The 18,342-nt window shown below is 36.7% G+C and overlaps 1 protein-coding gene across 3 annotated transcripts; it reads left to right on the top strand.

Moving 5' to 3' along the window:
• Nucleotides 1-650: 650 nt before the first annotated feature.
• LOC118490164 (beta carbonic anhydrase 5, chloroplastic-like) lies at nucleotides 651-9,049 on the top strand. 3 transcript variants are annotated; one of them, XM_035987479.1, is made up of 11 exons: nucleotides 651-1,000; nucleotides 4,842-4,907; nucleotides 5,018-5,085; nucleotides 5,864-5,922; nucleotides 6,026-6,197; nucleotides 6,574-6,622; nucleotides 6,704-6,817; nucleotides 6,906-6,959; nucleotides 8,072-8,154; nucleotides 8,283-8,388; nucleotides 8,631-9,049. In XM_035987479.1, exons 1-11 carry the CDS (start codon nucleotides 935-937, stop codon nucleotides 8,832-8,834), a joined length of 1,041 nt encoding a protein of 346 aa, XP_035843372.1. In that variant the 5' UTR covers nucleotides 651-934; the 3' UTR covers nucleotides 8,835-9,049. The 3 variants fall into 3 exon arrangements, with proteins under 3 accessions (XP_035843372.1, XP_035843373.1, XP_035843374.1); XM_035987480.1 differs by having other exon boundaries at nucleotides 5,864-5,926; nucleotides 6,036-6,197; nucleotides 8,631-9,029; XM_035987481.1 differs by lacking the exon at nucleotides 5,864-5,922 and having other exon boundaries at nucleotides 6,036-6,197; nucleotides 8,631-9,029.
• Nucleotides 9,050-18,342: the final 9,293 nt, after the last annotated feature.

The raw sequence follows: 18,342 nt of genomic DNA, 5'->3' as shown, positions 1-18,342 counted from the left end.
AGAAGGTGTGGTGATGTGTGTAGTGAAAAACATGTATTTAAGGAAAGAGAAAGGTGTTGTGAGAGTGAGGGAGGAGAGAAGAGAGAGAATGTTTGTGATTGGTGGGGCAATGCCACCTTAACATCATAAAAATATCAAAAAAACACCCCTATCGGGGATGCTCAGTATTTTATATGAGAACCAAACAATGTTGTGTTTATTGCATATTTTAAATCCATAACAAAAACACATGCAAAGTAAGTATAGAGTTAAATGCCATTTTAGTCCATTTCTGTGTTTTAGGTTATTTTGTCAGTTTAGTCCAAAATGTTTCATTTTTCGTCTGTGGGTCTAAAAAGTTTCACCTTTGCCAATTTAGTCCACTGGGTTAACTTCATCAATTTTTTCTGTTAACGAGAAGAGTAATTCGGTCATTCTATATGTAATTTTGTTAACTAGAAGAACAATTCTGTCATATAAAATGACCGAATTGCCCTTCTCGTTTACAGAAAAAATAGATGAAGTTAACCCAGTGGACTAAAATGGCAACGATAAAACCTTTTTGAAACCACAGACGAAAAATGAAACATTTGGACTAAATTGAAAAAATTTCCAAACAAATGACATTTAACTCGTAATTATATATGGAGCTACCTCAAGTCTATCACCACAATATTCTTTATTTAATATCACCACAATATTCTTTGTTTAATAGCACTATTTCTAGATAAATTTTTGTATTTGTTGACAAATAACTGAAATAGAAAGGACTAAATTAAAAAAATATAAAGGAAATTAAATAAAGTAGCCATTTTAGAAAAAAAAAATAGTATATAAAGAAACGAAGAAAGTGAATGTACTAGTCTACCAAGAGGTCCAAGATTTTGGGAGAAAAGAAAAGAGAAAGACGTGTAGTTGTACATCGTGCTTTGAGAGTTGTACCCTTGATGAAGAAATGAAGGTTGTGTTACGATCTGTACTTCTTCTGCCTAAACAGCCATTTCTCCGATCTGCTACAGTTGTAAGCATATTGTTTTTCAGCTTTATTATTATATTTTAATAATTAAACTATATTCAACATACTAAATGTTATATTAATATATTTCATGCATGTCATATCTATATATTGAGTATTGACTGATTTGACCTCCACTCGCCGGAAAATATGATCGGAAAAATCTCCGGTGAAAGAAACTCTTAACTTACGTGTAAATTGAACCACACATCATTGGATGGATAGAACAAGGAGAGAGAAAAGAGAGACGTTACGTGAGTCATCTTTTTTCCTCCTACGTCTGTGGGGTCCAGGAAGTTAGAGAATCAAATATAGTTTGCTACATAAATGAACCATATTTTTCTTATTAGACCGACGGTAATGGTGTGGTGCCCCAGCCACGTTGCCGCTCAACGACTTGGTTTCTCGTACATTGATTTGTGTACACGCTTAGCAACTTAATGGGTTATGGGTGTGGGGCTCGTCCCCGGGACCTGCGTCGAGGGCCGGCTACACCGCCCCCTCATGCTGCGTCGCGTCGTCTTTGTCCTCCCCAAGCCGTGCTCGATGTCCCTCAATTCTTTATCCAACACATACACACATACATACATATGTATATATAAAGGCGCCCATTCCCACACTCTAGGCCCATCCTTTTAGGCTCATCTCCCACACCCGCTGACGTAGATGCCTACGTAACGGACCTGTTTCAAGGGACTACCATCTTTCACACCCATTAGCCTAATGGCCGTAAAAGGCATGAGAGATGCGGTCCACATTAAATCAATCAATTATTTCTTTTTTTTTGTTTTCTAATTATATATATAATTTTTTTTATTGAATTTTAGTTAAACTTCTACACACTTTTGAGAATTTAGTTAGTTAAAGTCCTACGGACCACGTGATAGTAACTAGACTAGACTAGATTTTTTTTTTTTTTTTTTTTTTTACTTTTTAGTTAAACCACTACATATAGTCTTAATATTCGTGATTTTGAGGCATCGTCACATATAATGATAAATATTTCTAACTTCTTATATTGATGGATATTATGAGTAACAAAATCTCATTATCGGATTGAAACTTGGTATCTATTTGTTTGGTTTGTAAATTATTGGGTGAAACTTCGTATTGAAATCAAAAGGTTCAAAAATCTAATAAATTCGAATTAAGTTTTGTTTTCGACCAAATAAATATTATATATATATATATATATATATATATATATATATATATATATATATATATATATATATATATATATATAGGGAAAAGATCAAATAGGAAGTTAATTTTCGCTAGGAAGGATAGGAAGCCATATGATTATGACATGTGGCAACATTTAAAATAAAGAAAAAGGGTATTTTAGTCAATCTAACTCCTTTTTCAAAACCCACTAACTTCAAAACCCACCATTTTCAAAACCCACCATCTTCAACCATTTCTTCACTTTCTATCTCAATAATCACTACATTATAGTGCGATTTTCATCACCACTCAATGATTCAAAACCCGATCAACGTGTTCTTCAGCTTTTTTTTTAAAGAAAACCCAGTTTAATTTCATAAAAAAAATCTCGTTTTTTCCTGTGATTTTGGAGATAATCACTTGGTTCGTTCGATTCGAGCATTGATAAGTGTTTCTATCATTCAAATTTCGTCAATTGATGAAGAAATCGGCTCCGATCCATGTAAGAAATTCTTTAATTTCATTTTCACGATCTGGGTTTTTTATTTAGTCATTGCGTTTTACGATCTTGGTGGGGGTCCGGGGGCGGCAGCCCCTGGTAGCGGGGTCCCAGGGGCGGCAGCCCCTGGCGGGGTCCAAGGGGCAGAGCCCCTGGCTGGGGTTGAAATAAGAGAGTTCACAGTGACAGACAGTTTTATGTGTCCATTACGTTTTAGAAATAAGAGAGTTTTATGTGGTTTCTGGCTATTGCGTTTTAGAAAAAACACATTTTTAAGTGTTTTTAGTCATTGCGTTTTAGGTGAAACACATTTTTTAGGTGTTTTCAGTCCATTGCGTTTTAGAATGAGTCATTTTTAAGTGTTTTCTGGCCATTGCGTTTTACAAATAAAACATTTCTTTGTGTTTTTGGTGTATTGCGTTTTAGGTAAAACACTTTTTTATGTGTTTTTGGTGCATTGCGTTTTAGGTAAAACACATTTTTATGTGTTTTCTGGCCATTGCGTTTTACAAATAAGACATTTCTTTGTGTTTTCTGGCCATTGCGTTTTACAAATAAGTCATTTCTTTGTGTTTTTGGTGCATTGCATTTTAGAAAAATGTCATTTTTTAGGTTTTTTTTCATTGCGCTTTACGTAACTGGTGGTTTTTCTATTGCGTTTTACGCAACTGGGTTTTAATTTTTTTTTTTTAAAATATAGCAATAGTATACTCATTTTAAAGATAAAAAAACGCTTGTTTTTTTGGTGCAATTTTTATAAAAAAATAATGTCGTATTAAAGAGTTATTAACGTTTAAAAAATAGGGGGGGGGGATTGGAGTAGAGAGAAACTATTGGCTTGTATTGACTAGAATGCCCTTGAACAAACTCACGCGCCTCTTTTCTTCCTTTCAATTTCCCTGATTTAATCTTAGCCCTTGATTAACTTAATGGATGGTCAAGATCACTTCCTAGCCTTCCTAGCCAAATAAACTTCCTATTGTATCTCCACCCTATATATATATATATATATATATATTAGTTTTTATCTACATTATTGCTATTGGATTGAGTTAGGCTAAATAAGATTAGGAAAAGTTTGTAACTGGATTGAGCTAAATCAAAAAAACTTATACAAACCATTAACCATTATTGATATTTGGTTACCAAATTCAAATTCTAGAAACTGAAAACTGATAACCCATTTCTGTTTCAATCGAAAACGTATTATGTAATTTAGGTCGTCTAACGAATGCAGTTTCTTTTTCGAGTTAACATGAACACCACCCCTAGTTGAAATTTCATTTAACTTTATATACTTAATACAAATTTAACCTGATCATGATTCATGTATCCTAAACATGACTAGTGAAATTTGTTTATATAACCGAGTCTAAAGGGTGGTATATCAAAACAGGTTGAGCAATTATAAATGGTTCGCAATCAAGTTTAAAACAATATAAACGGATCATAAACTTGTCAAACGATTAACCCAGTTATTTTTTGTAGTTTAATCCAGGTGATTATTCCAACTTATTTTATTTTAGTAACAACCCAAACACGCATTACTTAAACGTATCAACCAATGATCTCTTGGCCTAGTGGTCAAAGTGGAGGTGGGTTCAAATCCAGGCATAGAAGATTTTAATACTAACTTGGTGATACTAACTACTAACCCAGTTAGTATCATCCTAACAGTACGCCGTTAAAAAAAAAAAAAAACCTTTAGGGACCAAAGTAAGTCAAATACCATCTATTTATTACACGTTCAAGTAATCAAGTTTCACCAAGTTTAATTAATATTTTAACATGACAATAACACAACTAAAAACGTTTTATTTTTTCAAAAAATCCAAAATTAAAACCGTTGATCCATAAAACAGAAATTAAAAGAAAAATTAGGTTCAAATTTGGTAATTAAATCTATCACACTTGTTGAACACATAATACTTCCAACTGTACTAATTAGTTGGCAAAATCAGACAAACAGCTTTTCCTACTTTTAGTAACCTTGATTTCTCCGTCTTTCTTGGAATCAAACAGTTGTTCTTCATCTGCCCACCAATACCCACTTCCTATATATTCTCATGCATCACCTCTATAACAACTTATAACAACTTATAATCACACATTATTCCTTATAACTTATAATCAAGAAATTGATCAAGAATTAACCCTTGAATTTGTTTGAAAATGGCGCAGTCTGTTCTTGGATCTTCCCCTGTTTGCAAACCCGAGTTTCCGAGATCAGCTGCTTCGACATCAACTGTAATCTCCCTGTTAATCTCTGTGTTTGTGGGTGTGCAGATAAGGTGTTTGATGAAATGCCTGTGTGAGTTTTGTGACTGATTGTTGTTTTTGTTTTGGTTTTTTGGAAGGTCTCTGGTTCTAAGGTGAAGGTTTCGGAGATCGAGCAGACTCAGCTGGGATTTTTGAATTCTTCCAAGTAAGTTTTTTTAAAAAGTTCTTATTAGTTGATGCTTTGTTTTTTCGTTTTCGAGTTTGTTTTCTTGAATTCGCTGCGTTTGTCGAGTGTTTGTGAATTGTGATGGTTTGAAAGGTTTCTGGTGAAGGTTTCTTATGATTGAAAGTAAGATTTTATATTTGGTGAAGATCGTGATGTGTCACAATATCGTTAGTTAAGATTGCGTTTCGATTGTTTCTACAAGGTAGGGAGTAGTATCCGAATCGTTTGTAAGATAAAGATAATTTGTTTATAAGTGATTACACTGAATGGGAACCACTAATGAAGGATTAAGGAACCTTCAAGGGGTGGTGTAGTGGTGACGTTGATAGCTGAAAGACACGGGGGTACATACACTAATCAGTCTCTGTCCCGATTGTTTGAGTGTTATGTGTCTTAGGTCCAAGGCTTGATACAAAACTACAATTGAGCCGGGGGTCTCACTGGAAGCAGCCTCTCTATTCCTACGGGGTAGAGGTAAGGCTGTCTACATCTACCCTCCTCAGACCCTACCTTAGCTTTGCTATTGGTGGGATTTACTGAGTAAGATGATGATGATGATACTGTGATTTGCGTGATCCTGTTGGTTAGCAGGGTATTGGCGGGGCCCGCCACCATTTATTCTTCACAACTATTTTAACCTTTTCCAGACTGTAGGGATCTCTTTCTTCCGTGAATAGTTCAATTGGATAAATCTGAAATAATCACTTGGTTCATATGTCACAAGTTTCTGATTGATTGTTTGGTGATTTATTAATAGGACCGACATATTTTTAAGATTACAGACATCAGTGCAACCTTCGGGATTGAGCCCCAGAGATAAGCATGTCTTTATTTTGGTTTATGTTATCCGCAAGGGTTAACTAACGCTTCAATTACTCAAAAAAATATTATGTTTTTTTTCTAACAGAATCCACCTCACACATTTACAGGATCAATCTGCCGTTGAGATTAAAAGCCTCACGAGACGGGGTTGGTCTGGTTCAAGAAACTATTCAAACTAAAGAAAATACACCAATGTCAATAAACAAACCTGATGATTCGTTCCGTGAGATGAGGAACAGATTCCTGAGGTTTAAAAAGGAAAAGTATTTGTAAGTGGCAAAAATGTTTGATCCAAAAGTTCTGCAAATAGAGTTTAGGAAAAATTACAAGTTTTGTCCTTTATCTTTATACTACTTTTCAGGCGGTCTCCTTTTTAACGAATGTTGACAGGCGGTGTCCTTTACTAGGTATTTTGTTGCAAGTTTAGTCCTTTACACCCAACAATTAACAGGATTTTTTAACTGGGTTGGGTGTAAAAGGACTAAACTTGCAACAAAATACCTAGTAAAGGACACCGCCTGTCGACATTCGTTAAAAAGGACACCGCCTGAAAAATGGTATAAAGATAAAGGACAAAACTTGTAATTTTTCCTAGAGTTTATTACTATTTGCTTGAATTTGATACGAGACGTTATTCTTGAACAGGGTAAACTTGGAGTGCTATAAAGAACTTGCTCAAGCACAAGCCCCGAAGGTGTTTATTTATTAATCAACATTACGTCTTATTTATTGAGGTTTTTTCAACTGTTTTGGTTACTGACAACTGTAAGAACAGTTCTTGGTGATTTCATGCGCAGATTCACGAGTTTGTCCCTCTTATATTCTGGGATTTCAACCTGGTGAAGCTTTTATTATCCGTAATGTGGCTAATTTTGTTCCACCTTTTGAGGTATACTATACATTATCACCAAGTATTTTCTTGTTTCTTTTCCGGATAATATTATCCTTCTAATGTTTATTTTTGATTTCACGTGCAGAATGGACCGTGTGAAACAAACGCTGCGCTTGAATTTTCTGTGAATGATCTTCAAGTAAGTATACTTTTCTGATAATAATATTGGCTTGCATTTAATTATTTTATGATTTGTATATTTTAGTGATCTAGATGTATTGCAATTTTCAACATGAGCAAGCTAGTTTAGGGAGCTGTAAACCTCTACATAACGTCTTGTTTTGACTATTTTTCTCATCAACTTAGTGTGTAACTGATTGTTGCCATTATACAGAGATGGGAATGTGGACCCGTTTGTTTTGACTTTTTTCTATCGATTTTGGGCCTAATATAGTGTTGCCGTAATTTGGACCCATTCTGTGAATAGGTTGATTGATTTTTGTTGTATTTCAAATGGGGCGAAAACCAAAAAATCTTGAACGAAATGGGTCAAATGGTTGCATTTTCTAAGTGTTTTTACAATGCGTACAGTTTCATAAAATGGCTATATTACAAATTCAGATTATTATTATTATTATTATTATTAGAATAATAATATTGTTTTTGGTAATCAGGATTAACACATTAATTATTTATAAAAAAATCAAAGAATGGACAAAAAGGTGTTTGTTGGTCATCTCATGACCCATTTCATCCTGCACCAAAATCCGGTTTAGACTTTAGAGTTTAGACCCACAACAGAAATATCTGTTTAGACCGATTACCTAACCTGCCTAATTTCCATTTTGGCCGTTATTCCAAGGTGGCAATTTGGACCCATTTTGTTAATAGGTTGATTGGTTTTTATTGTATGGCAAAACCAAAAAATATCTTAGAACAAAACAGGTCAAATGGTTGCTTTATCAAAGTGTATTTTCAATGCATACGGTGTAATAAAATGGCTATATTACAAATTCGGATTATTATTGTAATAAAATTGTTTTTGGTAATCACATTTAACACATTAGTTATTTAAAAAAATTAAAGAATGGACAAAAAGATGTTTGTTGGTCAACATGACCCATTTCGTCCTGCGCTAGAATCCCGTTCAGACTTTAGACCCACAATAGAATTATTTTGTTTAGTTGAAAAAAAATAGTTTTCTTTTAATTATTTTCGAAAAATGGCATCGACTACAGCTAGTGCTCATCACTTCATTTGCTCATGTTAAACATTTTGAATCTTCAGAATTTATATAACACATTATTGCAGGTCGAAAATATACTGGTAACTGGACATAGCTGTTGCGGAGGCATCCGTGCTCTCATGAGTATGGACGACGAAGAAAAATCAAGGTTTCGCTAAAATAATCATTAATATTCTAATTCTTGATTTTTTTTTTTTTTTTTTTTTTTTTGTAAAAACTTGTTGCTCTCAACCTTTATCAGACCGGAATCTCACATAAATCTGCTTGTTTTTTCAGTAGCTTTATAAAGAACTGGATCAAGGTAGGAAAAGCCGCAAAGTCAACCACAAAGGCCACTGCTTCTAACCTTAGCTTTGACCAGCAATGCAAACACTGCGAAAAGGTGCTTACGGTTTTTTTTTTTTTTTTTTTTTTTTTTTTTTTTTTGTAATATGATATACTGTATTTGACTTTTAAAGTCAAACAAATTTATGTTCCAACCGTCAATCGATATGCATTCAGTGATTTTAACAAGCACATCGAACTTGATACTAAACGCCACATCTAGAAGTATGTTGGAATTAAATTCGGCCAAAATTTGAACTCAAATGTAGTAAGTTTGACTTTTGGCTTGCAATTTTGCAGGAATCAATAAATAACTCACTGATGAACTTGCTTACGTACCCGTGGGTCAAAGAACGGGTGGCAAAAGGTCTGCTTTCTCTCCATGGTGGCTACTATGACTTTGTGGATTGTACATATGAAAAGTGGACTCTTGATTACCTGAAGAACATTCAAAAACAGGAAACAGGCGGGTACGCCATTAAGAACCGTGAATTTTGGTCTTGATGCTTATGCTGCTCTTAATCTTCTTTGATTTCATACGAAAAAAATCTAAATATCATAAAGTAGACTGTTCTTTGTCTTGTATTGTTGGATCCAAATAGTGCATAGTGATATTTATGTATCCTTTATGTGTAACATAAAAATACTCTAGTTCTGGCAGCACCAACTTGTTATATTAGTATTTCATTCTAACTTTTATATAGTGCAGGGGTTTCACACATATATGTTTTACTTGCAAACATATAAAATAAAAATCACTGCAAACCCATTTTACAAAAAGTAAAGAGTAAACTGCCATTTTGGTCCCTGTGGTTTGGGCACTTTTGCCATTTTAGTCCAAATCTCAAACTTTTTAAATCTGGGTCTATGTGGTTTCACTTTTATTGCCATTTTGGTCCAAATCTCAAATTAGGTCAGATTTCTTAAAAAAACCCGGTTTGTCCTTTTCCTCAAGGGTAATTTGGTCATTTCTTTTATTATTTTAACAAATCAGACCTGTTTATTATAACATCCCCCAACCCAACATCATCTTCTCCAACCCTGATCTTCCCCAAATTAAAATCAGACCTGTTCATCGCCATCATTCCGGCACCACGAGCAGAAAAACGATTGCCGGAGACGTTGAGACAACAACTACCACCACCACCACCTCCTTCTCACCATAGGAACCATCTCCTTCTTCTCACCATAACCACCGTTCCCCTCCTCAACATCACCTAATCACCATCATCGTCCCCCTTTTCCCCCAAAATCAAAATCCTAAATTCAACCCTCTATCAACCAAATCCACCCATAATCAAAACCCTAAAATCAACCCTCTAACAACTGCAATCACCACCGCCTCTAACAGCTGCAATCACCACCGCCTCTAACAGCTGCAGTCACCACCCAATATCATCCCCCAATCCATACAAATTCAACCGCAAATCATTCGAAACCTTCTGTACCGACCGATCCGCTACAATCGCCGCCACAAACTCCGTCGCCGCACAAAACGCCGCATCTAACTCCGTCGTCTCCACACCTTCCCAATCATCATCGATATCACCACCAGTCACCACAGTCTTCTTCTCTCCTGTTCGCCACCAGTAATCCGCTTCTTAGAAACCTCCACATCTGATCGTTTATCATTTTCCGCTAATTTCTGACGGTTTTCCGGTGAAACAACATAGGTAGGGTTCCGTTAGGGTTTCCGTTACCGGAAATGAGGTTTTCGCCGCCAGAACCGTCACTCTCTCTCTCTGGTTGGAGAAGATGATGTTGGGTTGGGGGATGATATCTGCTGCTGAGTTTCTTTTATAATTTTAGAATTAGGTAATTTAATTATTTTAATTAATAATTTGTTAAATAATAAAAGAAATGACCAAATTACCCCTGAGGAAAAGGACAAAAACCAGGTTTTTTTAGAAATTTGAACAGATTTGAGATTTGGACCAAAATGGCAATAAAAGTGAAACCACAGGGACCCAGATTTAAAAAGTTTGAGATTTGGACTAAAATGGCAAAAGTGCCCAAACCACAGGGACCAAAATGGAAGTTTACTCAAAAGTAAAGTATGACACCAGCTACAAAAGTATGAAATAAAAATGTTCACAAAATGATGACCAATTAAGGTGAATTTATGATTGAGGGTAGGAGTCTGTTACAAAGTCCAAAATTCATAAAAAAATGTAAAAAGTCATAAAACATCATAACGTCAACCATAAAACACACCCAAAACCCACAAATTATATAATAAAGATTACTAAAACACCATATATGTTGGTTTTGTTTTGTGTTTTGGATGATAAGGGTTTGATTATCCAATAACTAACATTATGTGTTTTATGTTGATTATCATGTTGTGTTTTATAATTATAATTCTACGATAATGTGTTTGGAGTTTTTTATGAACTGCTGTGGTTTGAATATAGTGTTTAGTAATCTTCATTATGTTGTTTATGGGTTTTTTGGGTGTGTTTTAGGGCTGAAGACACCCTTATGACCGATATTGGTCAATAATGCTTAATTAGGATTAATTAGCAACAATTATAATTAATTAGTGTTAATATTGGTTAAGGGTGATAATCAATATTTGTCATTAAAGGGCAACAACTATAACTAAGTAGTGTTAATATTGGTAACGGGGGATGGTGGATGATAGTGGGGATCATGGTCCATACATACTATATGTTTTGGTCAAAAATCAAGCTAGGATAATGCAACCAAATCTTTTGTTGTGAGGTGTGATGCTTGAATATATGATCAATTATATGAACAACTTGCAATTCAAATAAAGAGACAACACGAGGATTTATACGAGGACAAAACCCTTGATCAAGAGATGATCTCCGGCATAAAAAACCTTGGGTGATGGAAACTACCGATCACCAATTAAGATTAAACAAAAATGTATTACAACTCGGGATGATAACAAGCTTGTTACAAGGATCACTAGAGTGTATGAGTGTAGAAGTGTGTAGAAATGATTAGTAAATTGCCGAGAGTCGTTCAAGTGTGTGTGTGTTTGCCAAATTCGCTAAGTGTTTTTACTCAAGCTTGTTATCCCCTTTTAAATTTAGAAATAACAAAGCTAACTAACTATCCGAATATTGTGCAAGCTCCCCACGATCTCCCACAACGGTCACAAGTCCATGCACGTGCGGAATATTAAGGGAATATGCTCCATGAATATCGGCAAGACCAAGTCCAAGCACGTATTCCTGCAAAACAAGCTCATAAACAAGGTAGACAATCGTTAGTATAAGGATAACAATGAGGATCCTGAATCCTGGTCCTGCAATACATTATGAGGATCCTAAATTCAAGCATAGTTGAGGATCCATGATCCTGGCAGCACTTGAGGATCCATGATCCTTGGGAAATCCTCCCCTAACAATTGCCCCCAAAATATAAGGAGTAATCTGTAAAATGACGACTTATATTTTCTTGATCTTATCCGCAACAAACTAACGGATATATAGCCGTTAGGATAGAACTATCCGTTGCTGATCTTACGTCACTGAAGTGACAATCCTGCAAAACCATCATTATAAATTCAAGTTAGAGATAAGGGTTAAGAAGCATTTAAATTCGTGCGTTACATCCTTTAAATCCTCATTCGAAGATTTGATCAGGTACTTCTCTATCCTTTCTCTCTTCATCTTCTTATTCTGTTCCTTCTTCTTTCAATACAATCCATGGCCAAGATGATCTTACAATCCTCACCAGCTAAGGATCATCACAAAGACAGCCCCCTAAAAGCCAAGGAATCATCAAGGACTCACCGAAGGAACGCTGCTGTTTCAGCGATCCGGAGATAGACCGGATCCGTCACTGCTTTCCGGCAGACTCTGTTTTCAAGCCTTTTGACCCTACCGTCCTGAGCGACTTTGTTTCTGCAACTTGGGTTGCTTTTCCTGCTACACCATTTCTGATAGGATATTCATATCCTTTTCCTGCTTTCACCCAATCTTTCTTCTCCTTTACCGGCATCTCCTACGTTCAGGCCATGCCAATGATATGGAGGGTGTTATATACCCTTGAGAGGATCATTGAGCAGGAGGACATTGAGCTAGGAATGTCGGAACTGGCAGAACTCTACAACCTTGTGAGCCATGGTTCACACCGCTTTTTATTCAAACACAAACCCGGAGAAGCACACCCAATCCTCAAGACCACCAAGAATGACACAAATTGGAAGAAACGATTTTTCTTCGTTAGGAGGGATTCCATCCCAGACGGGAAGGATCTACCCCTAAAATGGGCCACCCATGGTAGGATAGAGGATCCTTATGGAAGGATCATAGGATAACCCTGCTCTTGAGAGGATAACTGAACCCTTCTTTTTGTTTTGCAGCTATTTCTGTTTCTCACATCATTCCATCACCTGCAACATAGGAAAGTGTTAGGGGAGGATTTTCTAATGATCAGTGATCCTCAATTGCTGTCGGGTTTAGGGATCCTCAATTATGTCTGAGTTTAGGATCCTCTGAGAGTATTGCAGGATCAGGATCCAGGATCATCATAGTGATCCTTACACTAACCATTGTCTGCTTTGAATATGAAGTTGTTTTGCAGGAGTACGTGCTTGGACTTGGTCTTGGCGATATTCCTGGAGCATATTCCCTATTTATTCCGCACGTGCTAGACTAATATGGACGTTATGGAGGTCATGGAAGACTTGCACGAAATGCGGATAGTTAGTTAGCTTAGATATTTTCCAAATTTATAAGGGGATAGCGAGCTTGATTAGAACACTTGGCTATTTTTGGCTAAACACACACACTCGTAACTGCTCTCATTAACTCACAACAGTTTGCTAGGCGATTACACACTAATTTCCACATTACACTCTAGTGATCCTTGTAACAAGCTTGCTATCATCCAAAGTTGTAACACACTTTCTGTTTAATCTAAGTTGGTGATCGGTAGTTTCCATCACCCGAGGTTTTTTATGCTGGAGATCAACTCTTGATCAAGGGCTTTTTCCTCGTATAAATCCTTGTGTCATTTTTTCATTACATTTGATTGTTATCCTTAGCATTTTTCATTGATTCAAGCATCACACCTCACATTTAAAGATTTGGTTGTATTATCTTTGCTTGATTTTTGACCAAAACAGTTTGGCGCCCACCGTGGGGCAATTGGTGCTTCATTTCTGAGAAATTTTGTTCATTTCGGTCATTCCGGTTCATCACATTCAACCATATGGCTTCTCAAGGAAAAACCACTTCAAGTGCAATGCCAGTAGTCAATTCATCCCAGGGCGTTCCACCTTTGCCTCCACCACCTTCTGGATCCTAGAAGAATGCTGAAAAGAGACCGACTCCTATTTTCTCAAAACCTCTAACTTCTTCTGCATCTTATACTCCTACTACTAGTGACCTCTTTACTTTGATTTTGCAGATGAAGGATCACATACAGCAGCAGGATAAAACCAACGAAAAGATTCTCAGAGAAATTGGAGATATCAAGAAACAGAAGAGATCAGCAGAGGATCATTCCCCATTGATGCCTAGGTCTTTGAATTTCGATACTCCGGTCATAACCTCCCAGCATTCTGCAGCTCTGGATGTCCAATACTTGGGTGGAATAAGAGGAATGCATTACGGATCCTCAACAATGACTCAGGCCCTAGGATCCTATTTTCAACCAACATGATCCTTCTCTCAGCATCAAGGATCCTTCGCCAGCTCAGGAGGATACATGGGGACACAGCTGGTTCAAGGATCCTCTCAGGTTCAAGGATCCTCCTTTCAACCTCAAGGATCCTCTCAGGTTTTCGGATCCATGGATTATCCTCCAAGACCCCCATTCACAGTGCATCAAGGATCCAATGTTTATCAGGATCAAGGATCCTTAAGAAGTTTGCAGCTTGGAAGTTCAGATGTCCATCAAGGAGACTTCATCCCAATGCAAACCATTGCTTCTTCTGGTCCTTCAATCATACCAGAATCTCGACAATATGGATTCACATCTGGGATTCCGAACTTGAATCCACCGGGAGGTAACACTTTCAGTAATTTTTATACTACTAACCATGGCCTTATGCAGGATACAGGTATCAATCAGGCTATGGCTAGGGAGTTACAAAAGCTTAAGGATATGATATCCAGTGTTCCAGGGGTGGTTAAGCATATTCCTGAAATTGCAGATGGGAGCCATAAGATATCTCGTTTTACACCACCTATTTGTGATGCTGAGATACCCAAAAGGTTCCAGATACCAACCATGAAGTTATATGATGGCTCAACAGATCCTGAAGAACACGTGACTCAATACAGAGAAAGGATGGAGATTAACCCCATCCCAGAGAGGTTAAAAGAAGCATGTCTATGCAAGGGTTTTGGATCCACACCCACAGGATCAACTCTTAAATGGCTGCTAAGTCTTCCCCCTATTCTATTACTTCATTTGCTAATCTAGTTAACCTGTTTAATAATCAGTTCTCTTGTAGTAGAAAATTTGAACGTTTAACTAGTGATTTATATAGGGTAACTCAAGGTCAAAATGAATCACTTAGAGATTATATCACTAAGTTCAGTAAAGAATCCTTAGATATTCCTAACTTGGATATAGCCATAGCTGTAGAAGCCTTTAAAATGGGTTTGCTTAGGGATTCATTATTCTATGATGATCTTGTTATGACCCCATGCAGGAATCTCGATGAAGTAAGAACCAGGGCCCTTAGGTTCATCCGATTAGAGGATGACAAAAGGATCCAGGAGAGACTAGCAGGATCCTCGAAACAGTAAAAGCAAGGATCCTATTTCAAGAATAACAAGTTCAAATCCTACAACAAATCTGATAACCAGAACGTGCATGCAGTGGAACAGGAAGAGGATGATGAGGATTATCCTCCAATCTCTGATACTGTTTTTCTGTTGATAACAATGAACTAATTCTTACAATGTAGAATTTAGGTGAGAAGGCTAGGTGGCCAAGAAAAAGTGATAAACCAGCTGCCACGAAAGACAAATCAAAATGGTGTGCATACCACGAGGATTTTGGGCATCTCACCGAAGAGTGCATCGCCCTGAGAAAAGAAATTGGCTATTTGGTAAGTAAGGGGCACTTAAAGGAACTTTTGGGGCGAAAGAAGTCAAGAACCCAGGATCCTGAAAGGATCCCAGAAAAAGCTCCTGCTCATCCAGCAGACGCACAAGTTATAAACTTCATATCCGGTGGATCAGACATTTGTGGTACTTCCTTTTCAGCAGCCAAAAGACATGCCAAGGAAACCAAGATGGATAATGGAGATAGACCCATCCGAACATCCAGTGTTACCAAAGATAAAATAATAACTTTTGATGAGGATGATCGTGTTGACATTCAGGATCCTCATCATGATGGTCTTGTTATCACTCTTTTTATTTCTAACCATTTTGTTCGCAGGATCCTTATAGATGGAGGAAGCTCTGTGAACATCATCCAGCTTGATGTCCTTAAGAAGATGAATATTCCTGAATCCGATATTATACCAAGATCCTCAGTACTTGTGGGATTCAGTGGGGAGACCAAGAATACTCTGGGGGACATCAAACTCCCAATCTATATTGAAGGGCTACATTCTTATTAAAAGTTTTGTGTTATAGATTGCTTATCTTGATGTAACGTTATCCTTGGCAGGCCTTGGATACATGACATGAAGGCAGTCCCATCCACTTATCATCAATGTGTGAAGCTTCCTAGTCCATGGGGGGTGGTGAAAATTGAGAGTGATCAGCAAGAGGCTAAGAATTGCTACACATCATCAACGAAACCAACTTCAAGGCCAAGGGAGCAATAGCAATTAAGGTATCCTCCAAGGGATGTCTTGGAGGCAAGAGAGCAGGATGTAGAAGAAATCCTTATGGATCCTCATGATCCTGAATCCAAGATTTACATAGGATTAGGGATCCTTGGTGGAATAAAAGAGGATTTGATATCCTTCCTCAAAAGGAGAAAAACTACCTTTGCATGGAAACATGAAGACATGACAGGTATATTTAAAGACATAATTACTCATAAACTTGGCATTGACAGGTCATTCAAACCAATCCACCAAAAGAGGAGGAAGTTTGCACCAGAGAGAAATGCCATTATCCAGGAGGAGGTAGAAAAATTACTCTGAGCAGGTACGATTAGAGAGGTTAAGTGTCACACCCCAACCGATGGCGGAAACATCGGGATGAGACAAACAAATTGCTCAAAACAACATAACACTAATTGTGACAATATGAATTAAATCATTTTATTAAAACTAAAGAACAATACATTGTTTCAAACATGATTAAAACATAAATCAACTTTCAACCATAGTTTATTTTCTAGGTGAGTTTCTAGTCCACCCTAACTTGATTCTTGAATTCTTCATCTATCAAGCTGCAACATGTATTAAAATAACATCAACAAAAATGTTGGCGAGTATACAAGTTTAATACATAGCATAAAGTAGAATAAAAGTTTAAATACTCATATCCAACACGAATAAGATGATCCAAGTTACTACTTTGCCTTTCCCAATAGACTAGCGGGAGGTTAACACGTTCAACTTGTTCAATACGTTCAACTTGTTCAATACGATCAACTTGTTCAATACGTTCAACTTGTTCAATACGTTCAACTTGTTCAATACGTTCAACTTGTTCAATACGTTCAACTTGTTCAATACGTTCAACTTGTTCAATACGTTCAACTTGTTCAATACGTTCAACTTGTTCAATACGTTCAACTTGCATAGCATATGAGATTAGCAAGCAGCAAAATGTAATGTGGATAGAGTGTGAATGTAACAAGTTTCAAGTGTGGTGTAATTTGAATATGGAATACATGTTGCACCCAAAGTGTTTAAAACGAAAATGGGATCGAGTATACTCACATTGGTTGCGTTGCGATTCCTTGTTCAAAGAAGAGAGTGAGTTGGATCCAAAAGAGTTGCAACAAGCGCAAGAGATTTACCTGTTGAGTTGTCTTCTCCGGCACGAACAACGGCGGTCACAGCGGCGGCTCCGGCGGCAGTGGCGGTGGTCTCCGGCAGACGGCACGGTTTATCTGGCTAAGAGAAGATGAGAGGGTAAGACGTGGGGGTGTGCGGTTTCAGCAGAAGAGGATGTCCGGTATATATAGGGTTGGTGTCGGGTCGATGAGAAAGGAAACAATCCGGTGTACATGGTAACAGTTCGTTTACATGGTAACCGGTGTTGATTATGGTGGTGATTAAATCGAATAAGGAAGGTAAGTGATTGATATGACAAAATTTCGGAATGATTCAAATTACCGAAAACAGACTGATCACAAAAGGAAAGGTCAAAATGTTGTTGTTGTAATCTTGTTTGGCGGTAACTGTTTAAAATGGGAGCATTCGAGTTTGTGTATAAATTTAATTTGTTTCCTAATATAAACCAGCGATGATGGTAGCCCATCCGGTTAAGCGTGTGTTTGTGAAGCTGAGGTCGCGAGTTCGAATCCAGTTAGGGCCGGTTCTTTAAAGAAGAACCCCCTTTTTACTTTTTAACAGGCCTTGACGAGACTAACTGAGTTTTCTAACTCAGTTAGTGCTTTTCTTTGAAAGACATTCTAATTAGTTAGCATGTAACTCTAATCTAACTAACTTTGCTAACTTTTTTTTTATATGATTTACTTAACCTTGTTAATTTGAATTAACCAAACTAATAATTCTTTTGTTTAAAATATTTATTTATTTAATTAATTAAGAAAAAATAATATTAATTTATTTATTAAATATTAATATATATTATAATTATTTGATTTAACCCAAATTTTGGGTATCTTACCGAATTAGCATACGAATTCCTGATTTTTGTCCGATTTAGGGTAATCTCTTGGCAACGCTTGATTCAAGAACTGAGATTAGGATATCTTTCAACTGTTTTTACGTGTTTGACATAGTTTAACGTGTTTTCAAGTGCGATAACATAACATAGAATTTAAACAAGTATATGATCAAAACAATGCATTTTTTCATTATGATTCAAGTCTCGAAGTACAATTTGGGAATAAATAGGATACAATGAGAGTACAACTGACT

This window comes from Helianthus annuus, chromosome 3 (genome assembly GCF_002127325.2).
Source record: "Helianthus annuus cultivar XRQ/B chromosome 3, HanXRQr2.0-SUNRISE, whole genome shotgun sequence".
Lineage (NCBI taxonomy): Eukaryota > Viridiplantae > Streptophyta > Magnoliopsida > Asterales > Asteraceae > Helianthus > Helianthus annuus.
Note: the sequence above shows the minus strand (reverse complement) of the source record. Positions and strands in the feature narration are given on the sequence as shown.

Coding starts and splice junctions, on each gene's coding strand:
- LOC118490164 (XM_035987479.1), top strand. CDS start 935: ATGAAGGTTGTGTTACGATCTGTACTTCTTCTGCCTAAACAGCCATTT. Junction 4,908..5,017: donor CAGCTGCTTCGACATCAACT/GTAATCTCCCTG, acceptor GTTTTTTGGAAG/GTCTCTGGTTCTAAGGTGAA. Junction 6,960..8,071: donor TTTCTGTGAATGATCTTCAA/GTAAGTATACTT, acceptor ACATTATTGCAG/GTCGAAAATATACTGGTAAC.